Source organism: Peromyscus leucopus, chromosome 15 (genome assembly GCF_004664715.2).
Source record: "Peromyscus leucopus breed LL Stock chromosome 15, UCI_PerLeu_2.1, whole genome shotgun sequence".
Lineage (NCBI taxonomy): Eukaryota > Metazoa > Chordata > Mammalia > Rodentia > Cricetidae > Peromyscus > Peromyscus leucopus.
The window spans coordinates 37831518-37856717 of NC_051076.1; the positions used below are offsets into that span (position 1 = coordinate 37831518).

The following is a 25200-nucleotide window of genomic DNA, read 5'->3' on the forward strand; positions in this document are numbered from 1 at the left end:
AGTGGGACCCCTTTGTCCAACAACTCAATTAGATGTAATCCAACCCCAGGACTGGCAGCTTCACCTGGTGACAGGAGATGGCCAGCTGAGCCTGTCTCCCCCATAATTTCACGATTTCAGTTAGATAGCCATCATATATGTCTATATTTTAGGAAGTTTTATTGTATTAGGTTTCCATACAATGCCTCAAATGAACCCTAAGTTTAGCTGACTCTTTCCATATTCCCTCTCTCATCCCCCTTTTAGCTCTCCCTGACCACTTGATACTTCTACTACAGACCCCTACAATCCATCCATAACTATTTATTCTATTTCCTCTTCCTAACAAGACTGTTGCAGAATATTTACACTGTGAAGATGTGCCTTTGCAAAGGCACCTTCTGATTGGTTTAATAAAGACCTAAATGGTCAATAGCTAGGCAGGAAGAGGTTAGGTGGGACTTCTGGGCAGAGAGAGAGAGAAACTGGGAGGAAGAATCTAGGTGCGCTATTTTGCACATCCAACTCAGAGCAAGTTGGATATGCCATATTAAAAAGAGGTAACTGAGCCAAACAATAGAATGTAGATTAATAGAAACAGGTTAATTAAGTTATAAGAGCTAGTTAGAAAAAAGCCTAGGGGCTGGAGAGATGGCTCAGTGGTTAAGAGCATTGGCTGCTCTTCCAGAGGTCCTGAGTTCAATTCCCAACAACCACATGGTGGCTCACAACCATCGGTAATGAAATCTGGTGCCCTCTTCTGGCCTGAAGGCATATATGCAGGCAGAACACTGTATACATAATAAATAAATAAATCTTAGTTGTTCTTTAAAAAGAAAGAAAAGAAAAAAGCCTAAGCTAAGGCCACACTTTCATAATTAATAATAAGTCTCCAGATCATTATTTGTGTGACAAGAGAGCCTGCTGCACAAGACTTACCTATCTCTACTAGTCCCTTACGCTATACCTAACCTCTGTGGTTCTATGGATTATAGCTTGGTTATCATTGACTTAAGAGTTAATAGCTACATATAAAAGAATACATATTATATTTGTTTTTATGGGTCTAGGTTACCTCACTCAGGATGATTTTTTTCTAGTTCCATCTATTGGCCTGCAAATTTCATGTTGTCATTTTTTTTAACAGCTGAGTAATACTCCATTGTGCAAATGTCCCACATTTTCTTTACCCATTCTTTTGTTAAGAGACATCCAAGTTGCTTCCAATTTCTGGCTGTTATGAATAGAATAGCAATAAACATGGCTGAGCAAGTGTCCTTGTGTTATGATTGTGCATCCTTTGGGTATATGTCCAAGAGTGATGTAGCTGGGTCTTGAGAAGATCGAGTCCCACCTTCCTGAGGAACTGCCACAGTGACATCCGTAGTGGCTGTACAAGTTTGCACTCCCACCAGCAATGGAGGAGTGTTCAGCTTACTTCATATGCACAGCATGAGCTGTCATATCTGTAATGATCTTAGCCATTCTGACAGGTATAAGATTTCATAATTTCAAAGTCATTTTGATTTGCATTTCCCTGATGGTTACAGATGTTGAACATTTAAATGTTTCTCAGCCATTTGAGTTTTCACTTCTGAGATTTCTCTATTTAGACCTTTCCCCGTTTTTTAAATGAGTTTTCTTGATATCTAGTCTTTGAGTTCTTTATATATTTGGGATGTTAGCCCTCTATCATATGAGTAGTTGGTAGAAATTTTTTTTCCCATTCTGTAGCCTGCTGCTTTGTCCAAATGACGGTGTTGTTTGCTGTGCAGAAGCTTTTCAGTTTCATGAGGTCCCACTTTTTGTTGATCTTAGTGCCTGTGTCTATCAGTGTTCTGTTCGGAATGTCTTCTCCAATGCCAATGCATTCAAGACTATCCCCACTTTCCTCTTCTTTCAGGTTCAGTGTGTCTGGTTTTATGTCGAGGTCTTTGATCCATTTGGAGTTTTGTGCAGGATGATAATTATGGATCTATTTGTGTTCTTCTACATGTAGCCATCCAGTTTGACCAGCACCATTTGTTGAAGATGCTGTCTTTTTTCCAGTGTGTATTTCTGGCTTCTTTATCAAAATCAGGTGTCCATAGGTGTGGGGATTTATGTCTGGGTCCCCAATTCAATTCCATTAATCAATGTCTGTTTTGGGGCCAATACCATGCTGTTATTATTACTATATAGTACAACTTGAAATTGGGGATGGTGATGCCTCCTGCAGTTCTTTTATTATTCCGATTGTTTTAGCTATCCCAGGCTTTTTGTGTTCCCATATTTTCTTAGTTAGGGTTTCTACTGCTGTGAAGACCATGGCAATTCTCATAAAGGAAAATATTTAATTGGGGCTGGCTTACAGTTTCAGAGGTTTAGTCCATTATTGTCATGGTGGGAAGCATGGTGGCATACAGGCAGACATGGTGTTGGAGAGGTAGCTGAGAGTTCTGCATATTGATCCACAGGTAGGAGAAGTGCCACAATGGCCAGGCATGAGCTTCTGAGACCTCAAAGCCCACCCCCACCCTAGTGACACACTTCCTCCAACAAAGCCACATCTAACCCAACAAGGTCATACTTTTTTTTGTTTTGTTTTGTTTTTTTGTTTTTCGAGACAGGGTTTCTCTGTGTAGCTTTGCGCCTTTCCTGGAACTCACTTGGTAGCCCAGGCTGGCCTCGAACTCACAGAAATCCACCTGGCTCTGCCTCCCAAGTGCTGGGATTAAAGGCGTGCGCCACCACCGCCCAGCTAAAGGTCATACTTCTTAATAGTGCCACTACCTATGAACCTATAGGGGCCATTTTTATTCAAACCACCCATATATGAAGCTGAAAATTGTTCTTCTAGGGTCCTTAAAAAAATTGTGTTGAATTTTTGATGGAAATTGCATTGAATCTGTAGATTGCTTTTGGGAGGATAGCCATTTTTACTATGTTAATCCTATCAATACACGAGCATGGAAGATCTTTCCATCTTCTGATATCTTCTTCAGTTTCTTTTTTTAAAACTTGAAGTTTTTGTCATACAGGTCTTTCACTTGCTTGGTTAGAGTTACCCCAGGATATTTTATACTATTTGAGGCAATTGTAAAAGGTGTTGTTTCCTACCATGCAATACACAGCCACCACTCTCTCCTAAGAACCAGAGGGCAAGAGAACTAAGGAACAAGAAAGACATCCACCAACAAAGATAAGAACAGGTATCTCGCCGGGCAGTGGTGGCGCACGCCTTTAATCCCAGTACTCGGGAGGCAGAGGCAGGCAGATCTCTGTGAGTTCAAGGCCAGCCTGGTCTACCAAGTGAGTTCCAGGAAAGGCACAAAGCTACACAGAGAAACCCTGTCTCGAAAAACAAAACAAAACAAAAAAAAAAAAAAAAAAAAAAAAAAAAACCAGGTATCTCAAATTATAATCTTCCCAAACCCAGATGCCTAGATATCATCATAAAAACATAATCACTAACAGCCAGGACAATATGTCTCCACTAAAGCCCAGCAACCCTACCACAGTAGGCCCTGAGAACTGCAACATAGCTGATACACAAGACTTTTTAAAGATCTTAAAATAGTCTTTATGAATATGATAGAGGTCCTTAAAGAGGAAATGAATAAATCCCTTAAAGAAATCTATGAAAACACAAACAGTGGAAGGAAATTAATAAAACAGTTCAAGATCTAAAAGTGGAAATAGAATCAATAATAATAATTTAAAAACTGGGGGAAATCTGGAAATGAAAAATTGAGGAATTTAAACAGTAACCTCAGAGGCAAGCCTCGCCATCAGAATAAATAACCTAAATCAGAAACACCAGATTTTAGTTATGTTTATTTGACTAAGTTAGATACTTTTATATTAACAATTCATCATCTTCTATGGCATTACACATGACATGACCACAGTGATACGATGGGTACACGAGCACATAAACATGGCTCACCCACTACCACCGCTGTGTTCTAGATCCACCTGGAAAACTCCAAAGGTGTTTGAGAAAACAGGTGCTACATTTCTTCCACTGCCCCACTTGGAAGAGCAACTCAGAAAATAATTGAAAGGGTTTATAGGTGCAGTCCATATGAGAAGTCACTCAATTTGAAAAATTGCCAGTTCTGTTATATATGCCAACACACCAATAAGATATTTATGAGACAGAATCTGTAAAAGAAAAAAAAGAAAAGATTTTAAAATTAAGATAGTATTATGATGACAAAGCAATTTGATCTTGGGGGTTTTGTTTATTTTTGTCATGGTTTTTATTTTACTTATTTATTTTTAATTATGTAGTTATGTGTGTAGGTATATGCACATGAGTCCAAGTGCCAGAAGGGGCCAGAGGCATCTGATCTTTTGGAGCCAGAGTTACAGATAGTTGTGAACTGCCTGGTGTGGCTGCTGGGAACCCACCTCAGATCCTCTGCAAGAGCAATGCAGTTCTCAGCCAGCTGAGCTTGGTTCAAACCAATTTTAAAAGGCCAGAAGAGGGTGCTGGCTCCTCTGGAATGAAGTTACCAGTGGTTGTGAGTATGAGTACTAGGAGATAGACTCTCGGGCTCTCTACCTGAACAGTACATGCTTTCAATCATTAAGCCATCTCTCCATCCTTGCTTCAGTTTTCTGAGACAGAGTCTGAAGTACCCACACTGGCTTTGAACTCCCTATGTTGCCAAGGATGACCTTGAACCACTGATCCACCTGCCTCTACCTCCCAAGCACTAGTATTACAAGCATGTGCCACTATATTAAGTTGCTTTTGTTTTTAATGCTTAGCTTTTCTCATCAAAATTACTTTTCGGCCTATTATTTCATTTTGACCTTCCAGTTTGAAAATGTGAGTTATATAGTACACATGGAACATAAGACATAAAAGTTCAAATATTTTTGAACCTTTTCTTTTTATAAAAAAGTTATTGATTTTGTGTCTTTATGGATGTATGTGCATGGCACAGCACACAAGTGGAAGTCAGAGGTTAACTTTCAGGAGTCAGTTCTCTCCTTCCAACATGTGGGATCCAGGGATCAAATTCAGATCACCCTACTTGGCAGCAAGTGCCCTTGCCCACTGAGCCATCTTGCCAGCCATGTACATCCTTTTCTTCCTGGTCTATCTTGAGTGTGTCACTTAGACTTATGCAGGCTTGATTTCCCTGATTTAAAATAAAAAATAGATTAAAAATAGCGCTGTTCTCAAAATTAGAGTTAATATCCACTAGGCACAGAAAGGCAAGTATGGCATGCTCAAATTCATCTGTAAAAGCTAAAAACATTGATCTTGCTGAGTAATGGTGCACACCTATAATCCCAGTACTTTGGAGGGGAGGCAGGAGGATTGAGAATTCAACATCATCTCCAGCTACATAATGAATTCAAGGCTAGCCTGAGCTACATGAAAGCCTTCCTCAAAACAAATCTCATAGAAGAAACAGTGGTCACCAACAGCTAAGGAGAGAGAGAGGGTTACATAATGGGTAACAAAATACAACCAGATAGGAGGAATTAGTTCTAGTGTTTTTATAGCACAGTTGGGTGACTATAGTCTACAATTGATTAACATTTCAAAGTAACTAACATCATACAAAGATAGAGATAGAATTGCTAATTACTATAACTCAACTCTTCTTGCACCATTCTATGCCTGTAACTATGTACAAAGAGGACAGAAAGAGTGTATGTAGCTCAGTGGCTGAGGACTTGCCTAACTGTACAAGGCACTTATTGAATTCCTAACACACACACACACACACACACACACACACACACACGGAAAAACACACAGAAAATATTTAAAAGTAGAAAGAAAAAGTAGAATTAAACTCTGTTAAGAGTCTTAACAACGACAAAATAATAAGAAACATTTACTATATATAGGGATGTATATAGGGACATGTATTTAAATATGCCTTAAGGGGGCTGGGGAGATGGCTTAGTGACTAAGAGCACTGGCTGCTCTTCCAGAGGACCCAGATTCAATTCTCAGCACCCCCATGACAGCTCACACCAAACTCTGGTTTCAGTGGATCCAAAGGTTTCTTCTTCTGGCCTCAATGGGCACCGGGCATGGCATAAATGTACAGACACACATGCAGGCAAAAACACCCACATACATAAATTTAAAAAATATATATCTTAGGATCCAACTATTTGTTTCTTTATAGAACATAAAAAAAAAAATGATGTCTCTGTAAATTTCTTTCTAATGGCAATAGAAAAGCCTAGAAGACAAAAATAACATTCTGTCGCTGGCTATAATTTTATTCCACACATAAAAATGCTGTTATTTTAATAGTTATTTCAAAATTTGTCCATTTTGAAAATTTCAGTTGCTTGAGGGTAGTTCATATTACTCAGCTCTACAATGCATACATAGTGCTGTTCCACTTTAAGGCCGGCTCTAGGTGGCTAGAGACATTGGTGGGTCATTTATAAAGCATAAAATAAGTCTCTCTAGTGCCTTGAACTACTATGCATTCAAGTGTGTTTCTCCATGTAAAAATATAATCACCACACATTTGGAAACCATGACAAGAAAAAATTTAATTAGATGCGTTCAAACTAACCTTTAGTTTTCCATCAGTGTGTGCTGAAGCTACAGACGTCGAGACACGAACCAATCTTGTGGCTGATAAGTGAATTTTGAAATGCCTATGGAAGTGTGAATAAAGGCAGTCCATAAATAAGTCAACTTCCTCCTGGGTAACCTCCCCAGGTGTTTTGTGGACACTGTCCCATAAAGCTTTTGCATCCTCTGGATGAATTGCATAAGAAATATCCAAGCTTTGAGGGCTACAAGGCACAGACCAAAACAATTCCGTAGTAGCCATGTAATGGTCCATTTTGCATGCAGTCCACATGGCAGCCATCCAGGAAAGATTAAATGCACTGATTGCTAAAGGACTGAAGCAACAGTCAAAGGTTTTCTGAAACCAGCCTCCAATTAGAGATGTATTGGACTCTGCTCCGTTTGCAAGGAATAAAGGTAGACAGGTGAAGTCTTCGGAAACAGTCTCCAGAAGACTCTCTCCAAATACACAGCAGAACCAACCAGTCCACAACACTTTACCTTCTCTGTGCTCACGTGATGACTGGGAATTGGAGAGAATCTACAAGAGAAAGCAAAAGAAGTCCATTAAATTCAAAAGACCATTTACTCTAAATTTCATCTTCTCAAAATTAGTGAGTGTATTAAAAATAAGGCCAAGCATGGTGGCACATGTTCATAATTCCAGGCTGACTCAGGAAGACAAGGAGTTCAAGGCCAGCCTTGGCTACATAGCAAGTTTGAGGTTAGCCTGGCCTATGGGATACTGTCTCAAATAATAGGTTAGATAGATAGATAGATAGATAGATAGATAGATAGATAGATAGACAGACAGACAGACAGACAGGAAGGAAGGAAGGAAGGATAGATGGGAGAAAGGGAGGGAAGGAGGGACGGAGGAGGAAGGAAGAATTCATGTCTGGGACTATAAACATAGACTCTAGTAGGTAAGGTACTGCTGGTTTATTGCTAAGTGGGCATAAAGTCCCCATTAAATTGTCTTCTAAAAATATTTATGTTGTGCTCATAGATGAATAAATACTGTTGTCATCTTTGGTCCGAGAAGTTTCTGTTTGCTGTGGGCCACAGTTAGCACAGAGGCTTACAACTGGCCAGTGCTGAGAGTAAGTGGAGGTTCAATAGATCTACATCACTCCGAACACTTAGGGAATAGCATGCATGGAAGAGTAGAGCCAGAGGAGGAGGTGGAAGTGATATGGAATGCTGTCTTCTGCCTTCACCTGGCAATTGCACTCTTGACTTCTCAGCAGCTGTGATTACCTGCCGATGAGTGGGTTCATAAGCATTCTGACTTGAAAGAGGGAAGAAACTCACAAAGCCCCACCCATCCCTGAGGGTATACAGGCAGTTAATGATCTTCTTTAGTGGAAAAGCCACTGGCAAGTTGCCTATGTGCCTACTCATGTTCCTGTCAACAGCCCTAATTAAACTCATTGGGTCACCAAAAACCAAGACAGGAAAGTAGAAGGGGAAGCAGTTGGGAAGAGGAGGGAAATCAGCAGGAGTGGGAGGGACACAAGGGACAATGATCAAAATGATCATATACATGTATGAAACCCATTATTATAAGTAATTTATATATGCTAATAGAAACACATTTTAAAAAAGAGCACAAAACAAAAGCCCAAAACCAATCCAGTGCTGGGTTACATGTGTGAGCTACCATGTCCAGCTTCTTTTTTTTTAAATGTATGTATGTATGTATGTATGTATGTATGTATGTATGTATGTATTTATTTATTTTTCCGGAGCTGAGGACTGAACCCAGGGCCTTGTGCTTGCTAGGCAAGAGCTTTACCACTGAGCTAAATCCCCAAACCCGCTTCTTTTTTTTTTTTAAATACCGTCTCTCTCTTTTAATATCTGTAATCAAATATGTATTAAAACTGATTCTTAATAAACTCCAACTTTGCTTCATTAAAAAAACAAAATTAGCCAGGTGGTGGTGGCACACGCCTTTAATCCCAGCACTCAGGAGCCAGAGGCAGGCGGATCTCTGTGAGTTCGAGGCCAACCTGGGCTACAAAGTGAGTTCCAGGAAAGGCTCCAAAGCTACACAGAGAAACCCTGTCTTGAAAAAACAAAACAAACAAACAAAAAAATTTGCCATTAGAGAGGAACATTTCCCACAGCAACTCTTTCCATTAACTTAAAATGTTCTTCCATATGTTACATACAGTTCCCATCCACTGCATTACCTTCTTCTCTATGGGCATGTAAAACAAATAAAATCTAATCTCTCTTCTATAGGAAAAGCCCCTCAGACACCTGCTGGTCCATAACACATACACTGTCAAGTTCAAGGTCTCCAGTGTCTTCAATCCATTCTTCCTAGGACATACACTCACAAGTTCTCTTACACTCTTACACTCTGACCTTCTTATACATAGGAGCCATCCAAAAGTGAACATATTTACTTCAGAAAAGTTTAATTACAAAGACCTAAGAATCAAACTCAGTGGCAAAGTACATAGTGTATACAAGGCTCTAGGTTAGAAAAAAAAATCTCTGATTAGATCATCATCTTTGACATAGGTTGTACTATCAGTATAATCTAAGATTACAGACCTCAAGTTTTTAGTTGACAGCTTTATATAAAAAATGTCCAGGGCTGAAGAGAAGGCTCAGCAGTGAAGAGCACTTGTTGCTCTTGCAGAGGACTGTGTTCGATTCCCAGCACCCACATGATGGTTTACAACCATCCATAATTCCAGTTCCAGGTGATCTGATGTCCTCTTCTGACCTCCAAGGGCACCAAGCACACATGTGGTCAGACATACATACAGGCAAAACACACATAAAATAAAATTAATAAATCTAATTTAAAAAATTTTAAAGGCTCAATACATTCATCTTTGCCATTATATGTAAAATGTAAATCTCCTCTCCACCTAGATTAAGGCAGTAAACTTACTTCTACCAAAATTTAAAGTTCTTTCAATTTGGCCCACTGTGCCAATCTGTTCAAGATAGTTTAAAATCTTAATTACTTTCCCATGACTAACCTCTCAAATTTCCCATTGTGAATTACATAGCAAACATTCCTTCAAAACACTCATAATATTTTTTGTTAAAGTACTGACCAGGGCAACATTTAAATTATTGCCCATCATAGTTTTTGTTTTTCAAGACAGGGTTTCAATGTAGAACATTTGTTTAATGATGCAAAGATGTGTTGCATTCTTTTATGTTGCATTTGTTTAACTCTGTAAAGCTATGTTACTGTGCCTACCTAAAACACCTGATTGGTCTTGCTGAACGTCCAATAGCTAGGCAAGGGAGATACAGGCAGGGCTGGCAGGCACAGAGAATAAATGAGGAGAGAGAGATGAGGGAGGAGCAAGAAAAGGAGAGAAGGATGCCAGGGGTCAGCCACCCAGCCACACAACCAGCCATGAAGTAAGAAAGAAAGAGAGGTATATAGAATAGAGAAAGGTAAGAGCCCAGAGGCAAAAGGTAGTTGGGATAATTTAAGAAAAGCTGGCTAGAAACAAGCCAAGCTAAGGCTGGGCATTAATAAGTAAGACTAAGTTTCCATGTATTTATTTGAGAGTTGGGCGGTGGGCTCCTAAAAATTAAAAAAAAAAACAAAAAACAAAAAACCTACTATAAGGTTTTTCTGTGTAGCCCTGTTTGTCCTGGAACTCACTCTGTAGACCAGGATGGCCTCGAACTCAGAGATCCTGAGAACTACTCCTGCCTTCGGACTCCTAGGATTAAAGGTGTGTGCCACCACCATCTGACCCCATCATATTTCTTAATAAAGGATCACTTAAAGTTTCTTTTATCATATCTCCTTATTCAAGAGATTATGAAGGATTTAAACATTTCCAAGACCAAATATACTATATATATCATACTTTCATGAAATAGGAGTCCTGTAAGCTTAACAAGAAATGAGATTTTGAAACCTTTTGCTTTCCAAAGTGGCTGCAAAAATTTTTTGCAATGCATGAGGATTCCAAGTTCTTCACACTTTCAATCACATTTATTATTAATGTTTTATTTTGCTTTGCTTTGTTTTTGAGACGGGCTGTCCTAGAAATCACTATGTAGACCAAGCTGGCCTCAAACTCAGAGACCTACTGCTTGCCTCTGTCTCTCAAATGCTGAGACTAAAGGCATGCGCCACCATGCCCAGCTGTACTATTTTGCTTTTAATTTATGGTCTGTGGTAATGATCACACTAGTGAAAGGCTTTGATTTGTACTATGGAAAAGATGATCTTTTCATGTAATCACTGGAAGTTTGTGAGGATGACTTTGTGCTGTCCCTTGTAAGCTAAATTCAGCAAAAACAAATGGAGATTTGAAAATCCTTAGACTAATGCTCTGCTTAAAATTTTTTTAATTGTGTTTAATTGTATTTTTCTTCTAACTCCTTGAGCTGCACAATGCCTTGGGTAGTCATCCCTGGCTTGTAACATCTTCATTACACTTGAGCTTTTTTCTTTTTTAATTCTCTTGGTAGTCTTTCAGGTATTTGGGTTCAGAATCATTTGGAACTTGCCTAATAACTGGAAAAATCCTCATGCTATATGGTATTACCATCACTGGAGCTAACAGTGAAGCAGCCATGTCCACCAAATTGGGCATCCCTCTACAGCCCTATCCTGTAGGAAGTGGACTTTTTCTTAAAAAGTCAAATAGTGCCAGGCACAGTGATGTACATTATAATTCCAGCATCTGAGAAGTGGAGGCAGAAGGATCAAGGCCACCTCAGCATGGCTTAAAACCACTGTGAGTCCAAGGCTACCCGAGGCCACATGAGATCCTATCTCAAAAAATAAAAGAACAGGTGAGGGAGGCCAGATATTAAATATTTTTACTTTTGCAGGATATATGGTTTCTGTCACAACTAACTACTTGAAGTCTCCAGTTATAGCCCAAAGGTGGCCACAGACAATACAGAGGCAAATGAAATGGGCTATGTTCTAAGAAAAAAAAATTATTCACAAAAACAAGAAATAAGTTGGGCATGGTAGCATACACCTCTAATCCTAGTACTTAGGAGGCTGAGGCAGGATTGTCCCAAGTCTGAGTAGCAGGTCAGCCAGGGCTATAAAGCAAGACTATCTTTTGGGAAAAAGAGAGAGAAAGCCAGTCTACATATTAGTTTGCTAACCTTTCATTTATACAAATGAGTCTAATCTTTTTTCTACAGCTTGAGAATTTAATTTCCTTCTTCAAAGATAAAGATTAGTTCATTTGTGCTGGGCACAGTCACACAAATTTTTAATCCCAGAAATTGGAAGGCAGAGGCAGTCAGATCTCTGTGAGTTCCAGGCCAGCCAGTGCTACACAGAAGACCCTATGTCAAGAAAAAGAGAGAAAAGGTGTATGTGTTGTGTGTGTGTGGATGGGGGAGGAGGGGTGGGAGAGGGTGGGAGTGGGGGGCAGCACACACTTTTAATTCCGAGCTCAAGAGGTAGAGGCAGGAGCATCTCTGTGAGTTCAAGGAACTTCTGGTCAACATTGCAAGTTCTAGGTCAGTCATCCAGGGCTACACAATGAGACCCTGTCTCAAAACACCAAAGCAATCTCTTGACTAATAAAAGACAGGCTTGTTGCTTTTATGCACAACTAACAGGAAGAGATATTAGCATTGCATATCTGAGAGTCACATGGTACCATGTACCATATGGAATGATATAATGCACACGATTTTACTAAAATTTTGCTTCTAGGAGCTAAAACTTAAATAAAAAAAAATCAATGAACTATAGTGTGCTGGTTAGTTTTAGTCACCTTGACACAGCTACAGTCATCTGGGAAGAAGGAACATCAACCGAGGCATTTCTACTCCAGCCTGGCCTCGTAGACAAGTCTCTGGGGCATTTTCCTGATTGATGATGGATATGGGAGGGCCCAGCTCACTGTGGGCAGTGCCACCCTGGGCAGGTGGGCCTGGATTGTGTAAGAAAGCAAATTGCAAAGGCCATGGGGAGAATGCCAGTAAGTGGTGTTCCTTCTGGTCTCTGCTTGAGTTCCTGCCGTAGCTTTCCTCATGAACTGCAAGACAATTTATAAACTCTTTCCTCCCAAGTTGTTTCAGCCAGTGTTTTATCACAGAAAATAATTAGAAGCAGGGTGGTACAACCTTTAATCCCAACACTCCAAAGGAAGAGGCAGGCAGATTTCTGTGAGTTTGAAGACAGCCTGATCTACAGGACAAACAGGACTATACAGAGAAACCCTGTCTCGAAAAACCAAAAAAGAAAAAAAAAAAAAAGGAAAGAAAGAATAGAACTAGAACATTCATCTGTATCTATAAAAATGTAGAATTCCTAATTATGAGTAATTATCTATAACACTGATTAGACAAAACATCAAGTATGGACAGTGAGATCCCAATTTTAAGACTATGCAGATTCAGATAAACAAATAGACGTATACCAAAATGTTAAATTGTGATTTTTTAAAAAATTATTATTGTGTGTATGTGAGTGCATGATTTGAGGGCATGTGTGCCAGAGTGGAGTGTAAGGGCAGAGGACACCTTTGTGGAATTGGGTCGCTCCTTTTACCACCAGCCTTACCCATGTGCCTAGACTTGCTGAGCCATCTTGCCAGCATGAGTTTCTTTGTTTGTTTGGTTTTTGTTTTTGCTTTCTTTTTGAGACAGGATTTCTCTGTGTAGTTTTGGTGCTTGTCCTGGATCTCACTCTGTATACCAGGCTGGCCTTGAACTCACGGAGATCCACCTGGCTCTGCCTCCCGAGTGCTGGAACTGAAGGCAGTGCACCACTGCCCGGCTGGCCAGCACAAGTTTCTTAAACTTCCTTTATACCTCTGTGTGTTTTCTAAAGTCAACATCATATTCCACTCACAAAAAAATTTCCTACACCTGTAGGAAACAAATTAAGTTAGCCATATCTAATTATTATAATATAAAATAAGATAAAAAATCACAAGCTTTGGGTCAGAAAGATGGCTTAGCAAATTAAGGCACCTGAGTTTGATCCCTTGGATCCTACATATTAGAGAGAACCAATTCCAGTAAGTTCTCTAAATTCCACAAACATACTGTGGTACACAATCACATACATATATACATAGAATTAAATAAACAATAAAATAAACAAATACATAAATACAATCAAAAAACTTTTTTAAAATTTTATTACTATTATTTTTTAATTTCACGTGCATTGGTGTTTTGCCTGCATATATGTCTGTGTGAGTGTGTTAGATCCTATGGAAGTGGAATTACAGACAGTTGTGAGCTGCCATGTAGGTGCTGGGAATTGAACCTGGGTCCTCTGGAAGAACAGCCAGTGTTCTTAATTGAGCCATCTCTCCAGCCCTGCGCACCCCCCACCAAAAAAAAAAAGACAAGCAATTAGAAAATACTCTAATTTCCATTCCAAACCAACAAAACGTCGATTATCCCCGCCTCTCTGAAGCCAACACTACGTACATACTACCATACCTGCACAAGAAATGCTTCAGGGTCCCTCTGTGTTCCTTTCACTCCACGTAGAGTGGAAAAAATCACTTTGATGTTGAAGTCTTCTCCCACTTCCACAGCAAGTCCTTTTTGCTTTTCAGCAGCAATAAATGCACTTAGAAGTCTAGAATATTCTTTGAGATTAGTATAGGAGAATTTATACAGGGGAGTTAAACTATATACAGTCCATTGTTTGTGGAGAAGAAATGCAACCTTCTGAGGATCAATTTCTTCCTAAAACAAAACAAAAAAAAAGTCAAGATAAAGGTTTTAAAAAGTAAAAACATGGATAAAAATTTAATAATAGCAATTTATATATTTAATAAAAATTTGGTACATGATCCTGTGTTCCTAAGATTAACCTCAAATGGAGCTTGCAGGACTTTATAGGTCATTAAATGGTCCTCTGCCTTTGCCTCCCTTCCTGTGTGGAAAACTGTTCCCCTGGATGTTCATACAAGAAAGTTCTCCATTTCATTCAGATCTGTCCTTAGTTATTATCTAAGAGGCCACTCTAAAGTAAATGTATCACTCCAAATCTGTCACTATCTCTTAACCCTTCTATTTTTCTTCATAGCACTTACTACGATCTGACATTTGATATATGTGTGCATGTGTGTTTTAGTGTGTGTGTGTGTGTGTGTGTGTGTGTGTGTGTGTGTGTGTGTGGTCACGGAAGCAGGAAAGGGACTATGAGAGGGAAGGAAGAGCTCATATGGGTAGAGATAATAAGATAAGATAGTACACAGAAAGGAAAACTATTTGGGAGGAACAACAGGATCAGATGGGGAAGAAGATGAATAATAACAAAGTATAATAGATATAGATATAGATACAGATATAGATATGAGCATGCCACAGGGAAATCAGTCATTTTGTATGCTCACTTAAAAAATTAATTAAAAAACAAATGTGAGCCAGGCACAGTGGTATACAACTGTAACTCCAGCTCTTCTGGGGCAGACAGAAAGATCACCCACAAGTTCAGGGCCAGATTGGCCCAGTCTACACAGTGAGTTCTAAGCTAACAGGCTTGTAAAGCAACATTCTGTCTCAAAGAAACAAAAACAAAAGTAAACAAACAGAAAACATAAAAACAAACAAAAACCCCACAAGGGTCTAAAAGTACTGACAGTCTAAAAGCTGCTAACTTCCTCCTGAGGAACTTCTAAAGCCCACATTTTCTGACATTGTCTCACAGCTCCAGCTGTCTTTAGAACAAAAGTGTATGTGTGTGGGGGCGTGTGATTTGAGAACAATGCTTGTCCATTGTTACAGCATTCATTGAAACAGCTACATACTTTTTCTTATGAAATGAATGGGAAAATTATAAAAATACGAAGCACTAAACTAGACATTTCCATCTTTATATAAAATACGTTGGAGGGGTTGGAGAAATGGCAGAGGACCTGGGTGTTCTCAGCATCCACTTGATGGTTCACAATCATAAGTCACTCCAGTTCTAGGGAGTCCAGTGCCCTCTTCTGACTTCCTCAGGCACACATGTGGTACATATACATACATGCAGGCAAATACTACACACTAGGAAGTCATGTAGGTGTACGTATGTAATATCAGCTGGCAGGAGAAGGGAGGGAGGGAAGGGAGGAAGGAAGGGAGGAAGGAAGGAAGGAAGGAAGGAAGGGAGGGAGGAGAGATAAAGTCTCTCAGGCTGAGGATGTAGTTCAGCAGCAGAACTAAGCTGAACACATGCAAGGCTCTGCACTAAACCGCCAGTAGCCCCACCCCCCATGCCCGAAAAGCTGTCTGTCTAAGACTATTATTTTCAGTACCAGCACTAGCAATTCTTCTTCAAGAAACGTCATCAGAAACAAAACTTGACTCCTATCCCAAAAAGCACTAGACATACACCATGGGCAAGAGGAGAAAGCTACATTGAAGGTACCAAAGAACCAAAGGTACAACAGAACTTATGGAAAATGCTAGACAAGAATACAAATTTCAATCATTGAGAAACATCATACAAATACAAAGATAAGGAACATTCCAGTCAAACAGAGGAAAGTATGAGTCTATAGTCTTCAAAAATGCCAATGTCACAGAAGAAAAATAGTGAGGAAGTGAAATGGAGTAATGGAGATTAAGAGGAACAAAAGATAGTGTGGCTAAAGTGTGAAATTGTTTTCTTAACTACTCCTCATTTATCTATTAGCTGAGAGGTTAAATTGTTATGTAAATTGATGCATTCTTACTCATATATTTTCAATCACTGACTATCCCAAAGGCAAACACGTCATACCTGCAACTGTGAACATTGGGGAACTTTCCTTCGAGGTGGACTGGGAAAAAACGAACTCTGCCTCCTGACCGATTCCAGTCGTTTCTGCAAAGGGGTGGCACCTACAAAGTAATCTTTCAGATTTGAGGGACCTCGTCTAGGAGTTGGTCCTCCTGAGTCATAAGGATCCATGGTCTGCAATAAGAAAAAAAAAAAAAAGCAACTCTAGAATTCTAAGCACTAAAGTTAACTCATCCACACTGCTCTACAGGTACTTCTCACTCTCTCTCGTTCCTACTCCCTCCCTTTGCCACAACATCGTCTTATTTCCTGTCTTAGTCACTGTTCTAGTGCTGTGAAGAGAAATGCCAAAACAAGAACTTTATAGTATGAGCTCTAGATAAGTCAATGTTTTTGATGTTGCCAACAAACAATACATGTTGCCAAGCAGACTTGCAAGACCATCATGAATGATGGACAAAACAGGGGCTTCGTGATGACCCTAAAGAGCTGCCTCTAATCTGGCTTGCCAATTTCAAAAAGTTAGGGAATACAGGAAGTGAGTTTGTGTGAGCACACAGAAGACAGAACATTCATGACAGGTGGCATGGTGGGTGGATGGCTCTCTCCCAGGGTCCTTGGAGGTTGGAAGACTATCAGGAGAGCCAAGGCCAGTCCTAAGAGGAAAGGCAGCTACCTCACAGCTTGCCCCCCTTTCCTGAAGGAGGCTGCAAAGCAACAGCAACTGAATGTCCAGGCACGACTGGCCCCAGATGACCAACGAAAAAGAAAAACATGTTCCCAAACAGGGGCACGGCTCAACCCTGTGGGCTTTGCCACTTAACACCCTCAGCAGCCAGAAAGAGGTGAACTTTCTAGTCAAAAAACTGGAGGGTATCTCTACAGACACAACCCCACACCAGCAGCCTGTAGCCAAAACTTGACCTGCTGACGAACTGCCTCAACTGATGCCTTCCAAACCTGCCTGTGTAAGGGATTTCCTTTCCTGCCAACCCTCCCTCAGCCAGAAAAGCGACAAAACTGAGCCAGACAGGATTTGGAGTAAAGACAGTGCAATTGTCAATGGATTTGTTGATCGACAATTGGGAGTAGAGTGGTTCCTGTGATGACGATGGTCTAGAAAGCATGATGACCCAACCGCACACATACCTCCGGGGGCATGGCCATTTCCTCCTCCACACGAGTGGTGTGCCACAGAGGAGGGTGGTGGCAACATTCTCCAGGGAGGGTAAATCACCTGGAAGAGCCAGTTGTCTATATTAGGGGAATAGTAATCTGGTGCCATCAATTCCTCCTCCATCGGTTTTGGAACCTTAGCTTTGTCTGGATTCTCCAAACTCCAGGGTTGGTCAGACGGCTCAGCCAGTAAAGTAACTTGCAGCTAAGCTAGATAACCTAAGTTCAATTCCTGAAGCTCATACAGTAGGAGAGAACTGACTTCTGCAAGATGTCCTCTGACCACCATACATACCCATGTACATGTGGACACACATGTACTATGTTTAAAAAACAAAATAAAAAACACCATAGATATGGATGCAATATTTAAATAGGCATTGTTTTCATTTTCCCATAGGCATAAAGTATTTCCATGATGTGAGCCTTGGCCACATTCCCGGAGAGCCTCTCTCAGTGTGCACCTTACTGGGTTTAGATTACAGAATTTTTCTTTGAAGTATGTTATTTGGTACAATAATTGCTAAGCATTCATTATTTTCCAGGTTTGTTTGTAATCACTTAACAAATATCATGCCTTTAACAAATATCCTCCTTTTGGTTTTTTTTTTTTGGGGGGGGGGTGTTTATAAAGAGTGACTGTGTAGCTCAGGTTGGCCTGGAACTCCAGCAATTCTTTTGCTTCAGCCTCCCTTGTGCTGGGACACACCTAGTACTCCTCAAGTGACCCGTTATGTACGCCACTACGTTGCCAGTTGACAGAAGGGCAAGGGTCCGAAATAGTTCCCAAGTTTTACCCTTTCTGGAGCAGCTTTTTGTATCCACAGAGCAACACTGCTTGCCGAATCCTCTTGTACTCAGTTCATAAACACACAACTAGAACTCAGTCAACCGGCTGCCCCAATACCAACGCTCATCTGAACGTTAACTCCAGTGTGTGTCCATCTAAACACACAAAAGCATTGGACAGACAGTGACCTCACAACACAGCTCAAGTCAGTCATCGTCAGTCCAGGACCCACCCAAAACATCTTACCAAAAATATGTCGTAATGATGCTGTCATCCATTCCGGATGCACGAATCATTCTTCAAGTCTGGCTCCAAGACTACGTCGAGAAGATATTTTTGGTTTTTTCGGTTTTTTGTTTTGTTTTTTAGGAAAAAAAAAGAAAGCGGCCAAAGGCCAAAATGACTGTTAAGAGAGAACCGAAGCAATCCCTGGTGAGTTGAGAAAAGACATCAAGGCCAGCGAGGGAACCTTGGCCCCCTCAGACGCGGGCAACACTGCGACTTCACCGTGGAGAGACAGTTCCGCTTCCCTAGAGGCCCGGCTCTGCGACCCTCACTCCTCCGGAGATAGCGTCTGCCCACGAAAGACAAGGTGTCCCCGAAGCCCCTTCTCGGAAGCTCTGCTGTGATCAAAAGTAGAGCTAAAACCTCCTTCGCAAAGGCGCAACTCCGCGCACTCCACGCCTCCGGTTTAAAATCATTTCCCGACTCGCTCTGCGGCCGACGCAGACAGCCTCTTCTGTGGCCCGCCGATTTCACGTAAATGAGCAACCGACGTCGCCATCTTAACTGAGGGCAGAGCTTTTGTCAGTCCCGTCAAATTCCCGATTGCGCCGCGTCGCTCTTCCGTTTTACAACCGATGCGAAGCTTTCTCTCAAATTTCCGCCCACAATAAACATGGCGGAGGCGCCCTCGCTCTGATTGGCCGAATACCTTACGTCAGTTTGGCGCTCGCAGGGCGTGAGAGGGACGGGCTTCGGAATGTGATCTGTGTCGGGATTCGAACCACCGAGCACCTAGGATTTGTTCGCTTTCAAAAATTCAATATGGGCCGCCACGTTCAGGAGATTTGAAACACGAGGTTGAACCTCCTTCTGCTTATGCCCTGGTCACCTTGGAGAGAACGTGGGACTAAAGGAAGGGCGCGCGCTTGGTGACCGGCCTCCCCGCGTCTGGACTGGGCTGGGTCGCGCTCGCCCTGCGGTTTGGGATCTTTTGGTGTCTTCGGGCCGCAGCCTTGTTTAATTAAAGCGGGGACTGATGCACTGAAGGAAGCAAAGGTTTTGCCCCGTCCGCTCACCCAAGGGCCCTAGAGACCGACTTTGCGGATTAGTCTACCTTGTACTTGAACGTTCTGCGGGGGCGGGTCTGGATGCATTTGAGTGGGAACTGGAATTGTAAGGGTTCCCAGGTATTCCGGAAACCGAGTTTTGCGCACCACCACACCCGCAGCGTGGGATTCGAGATTGTCTCTGGCGATCCTGGGACTTCAACATGTATCTTGGTTCTTGGTTAAGTCGTCTGTGCAGGGGTTTATCCAGACCCATCGGAAAGACCACCCAGCCAATCTGGGGTTCTCTCTCCAGAAGTCTGGCGTTGAGTTCACAAAGAATTCCAGGTGAAAGCAGCGACGAGCTCCCGCCTGTTTCTGATAACTTGTTTCCCCAGTCTTAACTGCATTTTTATAGTAGGTCATTCATTCTCTTCATTATTTATAATCAAGATTTTTTTTCCGTAGTTAAAATAATAATAATAATAATAGCCGCCCATAGGACAGTCTGTGTTTAGTTGATACTATTAATATAAAAACAAAATAATTAAAATCTTTTTCACACTTTTAATAATTTATTATTGTACAAATGATTGTTATAAACTAGGTTTGTACTAAAGCTGAATAGTAACTGCACTGCCAAACAGATAATTTCTAAGATCGTATTTCACTTGGCAAAGAAACATGCAATATTTAAAATGGTACAACTGCAATTTTAGGTCCATGCAAGTGCTAGGTCATGTAAAAAGTTTAGATTTCTACACAGAATGCAGAATTTTACTTTGGGATAGTAATTCACTTGGGCTTTGACACATTTGCATGTAAACGCAAGAGAGAAACTGTATGATCTAGCCTATTTATAAACCTCATCAGGCTTATCAGGATGGTTCAGTGGGTTGAGGCGCTTACTGCCAAGCCTGAGAACCAGAGTTCATTCCCGGACCCATATTGTGGTTGGAAGAAGAGAACAGAATCCAACAACTTGTCTTCTGACCTCCACAGGTGCACCATGACACGTGGGCTCCCACATGTATGATGCACACACACACACACACACACACACACACACACACACACACACAAACGTAATTTAAAAATTTTATTAACTTCACCCATTGACCTGAAACATCTAATATACCATGAATGGAGACTATTTTAAACAAACTACAAATGTTTTTACTGTTGCCATTTATACTGTTTTTTTAATTTTTTTTTTTTTTCTTTTTTGAAAGAATTTAGTAGCTTTGTTGCTCGGACCAACACATGTGGAGAATTGCGTTCTTCCCACTTAGGCCAAGAAGTCACTCTGTGTGGATGGATTCAGTACCGAAGGTAAACTGAGGAAAATGGTTTAGGAATACATAAAGGTTGTATTCCCAAGCAATTCCAACCTATACTAATTTTTACTTAGTCAGAGAATTATGTTTTGCCATTTTTGTAGTTCTCTCAGAAGTCACTGCATTTTCCGTTCTGTTTTGTTTTGAAAAATTCGGGCCGGGCGGTGGTGGCGCACGCCTTTAATCCCAGCACTTGGGATGCAGAGGCAGGTGGATCTCTGTGAGTTCGAGGCCAGCCTGGGCTACCAAGTGAGTTCCAGGAAAGGCGCAAAGCTACACAGAGAAACCCTGTCTCGAAAAAAACCAAGAAAAAGAAAAATTCTAATCGTGTCCCTCTCAGTAAAGGGGTAGTGACCAAACCTGGTCCACCAGTGGACTGAAATAATCTTGAGCTACTGTTGAAAAGTTTTTATAACCAGCAACTGGGAATAGACCAGAAGTCTGTAAGCCAGCTGAGAAACAGCAATAGTGGAGGAGAAAGCTTGCTTTATTCAGAATTGAAGTAGACAAAAAGCTTAAAAACATGAGCAGTGATTCCTGAGGCTCAAAACCCATTTCTTGTTTTTGTTGTTCATCTCTGTGTTCCAAAACACATTAATTCATATTGAAGAAGTCCAAACTGTGGATAGATATTTGCCACTTAAAAAAATTTACCTTGGCTCTGAGAGTCCTCAGCATGCTCAATACAAGCATTGTCTTGGCAAGAATCTTGTCCTTAACTTGCTTATTTATAACTGTGTCAACACTGTGCTGAGTGACAGGTAGACTCTTAAGTTTTTCCATAGTAACATTCTTGGCACATTTCTTTTTAAACTGTTCATTCCCTTGATGTCTGCAATAGCACCCTTGTAGAGTCACGTGTATGTGGACAAAGGAATACCCCTGTGCTTTCCAAAAGGCCTAAAGAACATACATGTCTTTCCCTTTGTGTGTGCTTTTTAATGAATTACTGGAAGATGGCTGTTCCATTGCTTCCCCTTTTGAGATTTTATTTATTTATTTTTATGTGTGGGTATTTTGCATGTATGTATGTCTGGATACCATACACATGCCTGGTGCCCACAGAGGCCAGAAAAGGTTGTTTAATTCCATGAAACTAGAGTTACAGACAGTTGTGAACTGCCGTCTGAGTGCTGGGAACCAAACCTGGGTCCTCTGGAAGAGCAAAAGCACTCTTAACCTCTGAGCCATCTCTCAAGCCTGTTTCCCCTTATTAATAAACTACTTAAAACAAAGGAAAAATTTAAGTTTTGTTTTCTGAAATAATAAAAACTTACTCCTAGAATTTATTCCATTTTCATGATTGCAGACATTATAGAAAAGAATAGACAAACAAAAATAAAGTAAGTGATATGCTGGTTAATGTAGCTTAGCTGGTTAATGTAACTTACTAATTAGGGTTGAAATCAGGCAACGTAAACTCCTTGTACTTTAGACTTCCTCCACAGGTACTCCCTTCCTTCTGAACAACAGTGTGAGCTCTAGAATGGTGTTCAGTGTTCTTGAAGCTTTCACATCTTAATCAAGCACCTCTCTAAAGGGGAAGGCAGCTGGTAAAAGCTGCCTTCCCCTTTACTATTCCAGGCTACCAGCAATCTTGTTTTTTGTTGTGGTGGTTTTATTTTGAGACAGGGTCTTACTGTATACAGCTTGCTGGCCTGGAACTCACTACGTAGACCAGACTGGGCTGGAATCCACAGAAATCCACCTCCTGAGTGCTGGGATTAAAGACATACGGCAACATATCCGGTTACTAGCAATTTAACTGTTATTATATAGAAATAAAACCATACTCCCAAGTTAACTAAAACTGATTGTGCCCAGGTTCTTTCTTGGAACATTAGCTCTCAGAGAAAAGACTTCATAGCCAACTGCTTTCAAGAACAGTGACCACAGTACAGTATATCTGATGCCCTTTGCAGCAAAAATGAAGAAGTCAGGCTGCCCCAACCATCATATGAGTATATCATCGTTTGCACACATGGTATAGTTAAACTGATTCCAGACCATGTATTACAACCATAACCCCAAGACCTATTTGATTTTAGCACACTGAGTTCCTGTAAAATGCTAGCACAAATGAGAAAGATAGTTCCTCGTCTTCTTCAAGTAAGAAGAAAGGCATCAGGAAGAAATAAAACTCTTCTCCAGAACCCATCAAGTCTCATGACTATCTTCGTAGCCGTAGTTGACGAAATCCATAGTCCTCAATTTCCTTATATGAGAAATCCATTTTCAGTGTGGCAGGCAAGCTCAAGAAATGTTTTCAGGGGCTGGAGAGATGGCTCAGGAGTTAAGGATGAAGTCTGCTCTTGCAGAGGCCCCATAGTTTGTTTGCTAGCATTTACGTCGGGCTCACAACTGCCTGTAAGTCCAGCTGCAGGGGGATTGATGCCACTGGCCTGCCAGGTCCCTGCATTCACATGCACAGACACATAATTGAAATGAAAATGAATCTTTAAAAAGAAATAGTTTGCAGGCTTTTCTTTGTGTGATTCCAAACTTCTAGTTCGGTAGAAACCACTTTTTTTGCTTTCTCAGCATACTCCTGATAGTCCTTTAAGAGCCTGGTACACAGGTCTGAGAGTCTCTGTCACAAATTTCGCTGCAAACGAGTGATTGCATGCTTCTCTGGCGCTTCAAAAGGGGCTGGCACATTCAAAAACTTTTAAGTCTAGGCAGGCAGGCAGTGGTGGTGCACAACCTTTAATCCCAGCACTGGGGAGGCTGAGGCAGACAGATCTCTGAGTTTGAGGCATGAATTCCAGGCCACCCACAGCTAAACAGTGAGACCTTGTCTCAAAAAAAGAAAGAAAAATTTAAATCTTTTTTGTCATTAATAAGCCACATATATCAAATTAGTAGCTATATTAATAATTAGTAACAATTCAGATTGAAAAAAAGTTTGGCCAGGTATGGCAGTACATGCCTATAATCTCAGCTAGTTAGGAAGCTGAGGCAGGAAAATGTCAAGTTCATGGACAGCCTGGGCAACAAGGCCTGACTCTTCCTAAAAAAGAAAAAAAAGTCATAAGATAGTTGCATGAATATAGCTTATAAAAGTGCACAATTATAAAAATGGAGAAATTACATGGAATTTTTATTACTGGTTTTGTCTTTAAATTTTGAGCTGAGATACTTTATCCTAAAATATTCTTTCTTTTTCCATTATTCAGGCAAAACACCTTCTTAGTACTAAGAGATTGCCACGGTCTTGTTCAAATTATCATTCCCCAGGATGAGGTAATAAAAGGTTTCCTACTATTATCTAAAAGCTTCTTTGATAGGATGTAGTGTGAGCTAAGTAGTTTGATCAGCATGTTTGAAGTATTAATTTCAGGAGTTAATTGTTAATAAAAACTGAAAACTACTATATACAACATTAAGATATGATAAACTGTGGGAATAAAGAGATGACTAATCTGCTAAGAGCACTTGCTGCTTTTGTTAAGGACCAGGGTTCAAGTCCCAACACACAGCCATCTCTTAACTCCAGTTCCATGGAATCCAATGGCACCAAGCAGGTATGTGTTATACTCACATACATTCAGGCAAACAGCTAATACCATAGACAAAGGGCCAACTTCTCTAATATGTAAAAAACTACACAAAAAGAGGAGATAGGGGACCCAAGAGGCAAGATGGCTCAGAGGGTATAAGGTGCCTGCCACCAAGCCTGACAGTGTGAGTTCAAAACCCACATGGTAGAAGGAGAAAACCAGCTGCCACAAGTTGTCTTCTGACTTCACGTGTGCCGTGCTACACTCATGTGAGTGCCTGTGCATGCACACACATACAGAATCAATGTAATAAATAAATTAGCTACCAGAAAATAAAGGATCCAGAATGTGAAGATGAAATTTATAGAAAAGAGCCGGGCGGTGGTGGCGCACGCCTTTAATCCCAGCACTCGGGAGGCAGAGCCAGGTGGATCTCTGTGAGTTCAAGGCTAGCCTGGGCTACCAAGTGAGTTCCAGGAAAGGCGCAAAGCTACACAGAGAAACCCTGTCTCGAAAAACCAAAAAAAAAAAAAAAAAAAAAAGAAAGAAAGAAATTTATAGAAAAGAAAACATAACCTAAAAATGATTTCCAAAGAAAATGTAAGTCAGACATGATAGCAGACACTTAAAATCTCATCCGTGGGAAGCAGATGCAAGAGCTCAGGATCCAAGGCCAACTTCAGTATTATAGAGATGAGTATAGAGTATATACATGAGACCCTATATAAAATATACACACATATACATGAAAGTATACCAAAGGCTGAGGTGTGATTTTGGACTATGGAGTGGCCCAGTGGGTAAAGATTTTGTTTGTTTGTTTGTTCTTTTCGAGACAGGGTTTCTCTGTGTAGCTTTGGAGCCTGTCCTGGATCTCTCTATGTAGACCAG

At 40.7% G+C, this 25200-nt stretch overlaps 2 protein-coding genes across 4 annotated transcripts in view; one reads left to right on the plus strand and one right to left on the minus strand.

Moving 5' to 3' along the window:
- Positions 1-3776: 3776 nt before the first annotated feature.
- Positions 3777-19004, minus strand: Cenpl (centromere protein L). 2 transcript variants are annotated; one of them, XM_028864457.2, is made up of 6 exons: positions 18448-19004; positions 17385-17472; positions 16236-16409; positions 13958-14209; positions 6525-7067; positions 3777-4125 (listed from the first exon to the last, which is right to left on the minus strand). In XM_028864457.2, exons 2-6 carry the CDS (start codon positions 17400-17402, stop codon positions 4054-4056), a joined length of 1059 nt encoding a protein of 352 aa, XP_028720290.1. In that variant the 5' UTR covers positions 17403-17472; positions 18448-19004; the 3' UTR covers positions 3777-4053. The 2 variants fall into 2 exon arrangements, with proteins under 2 accessions (XP_028720290.1, XP_028720292.1); XM_028864459.2 differs by lacking the exon at positions 17385-17472 and having other exon boundaries at positions 18448-19002.
- Positions 19005-19136: 132 nt separating this feature from the next.
- The window catches only part of Dars2 (aspartyl-tRNA synthetase 2, mitochondrial), a 29790-nt gene continuing 23726 nt past the window's right edge, over positions 19137-25200 (plus strand). The window contains exons 1-3 of one of the 2 annotated variants that reach the window (XM_028864460.2): positions 19137-19820; positions 20705-20804; positions 23986-24052. In XM_028864460.2, the coding sequence (XP_028720293.1) occupies positions 19697-19820; positions 20705-20804; positions 23986-24052 (291 nt within the window). In that variant the 5' untranslated portion in view covers positions 19137-19696. Of the gene's footprint in view, positions 19890-20704; positions 20805-23985; positions 24053-25200 lie in introns of both variants that reach the window. The other variant, XM_028864461.2, reaches the window with a different exon arrangement.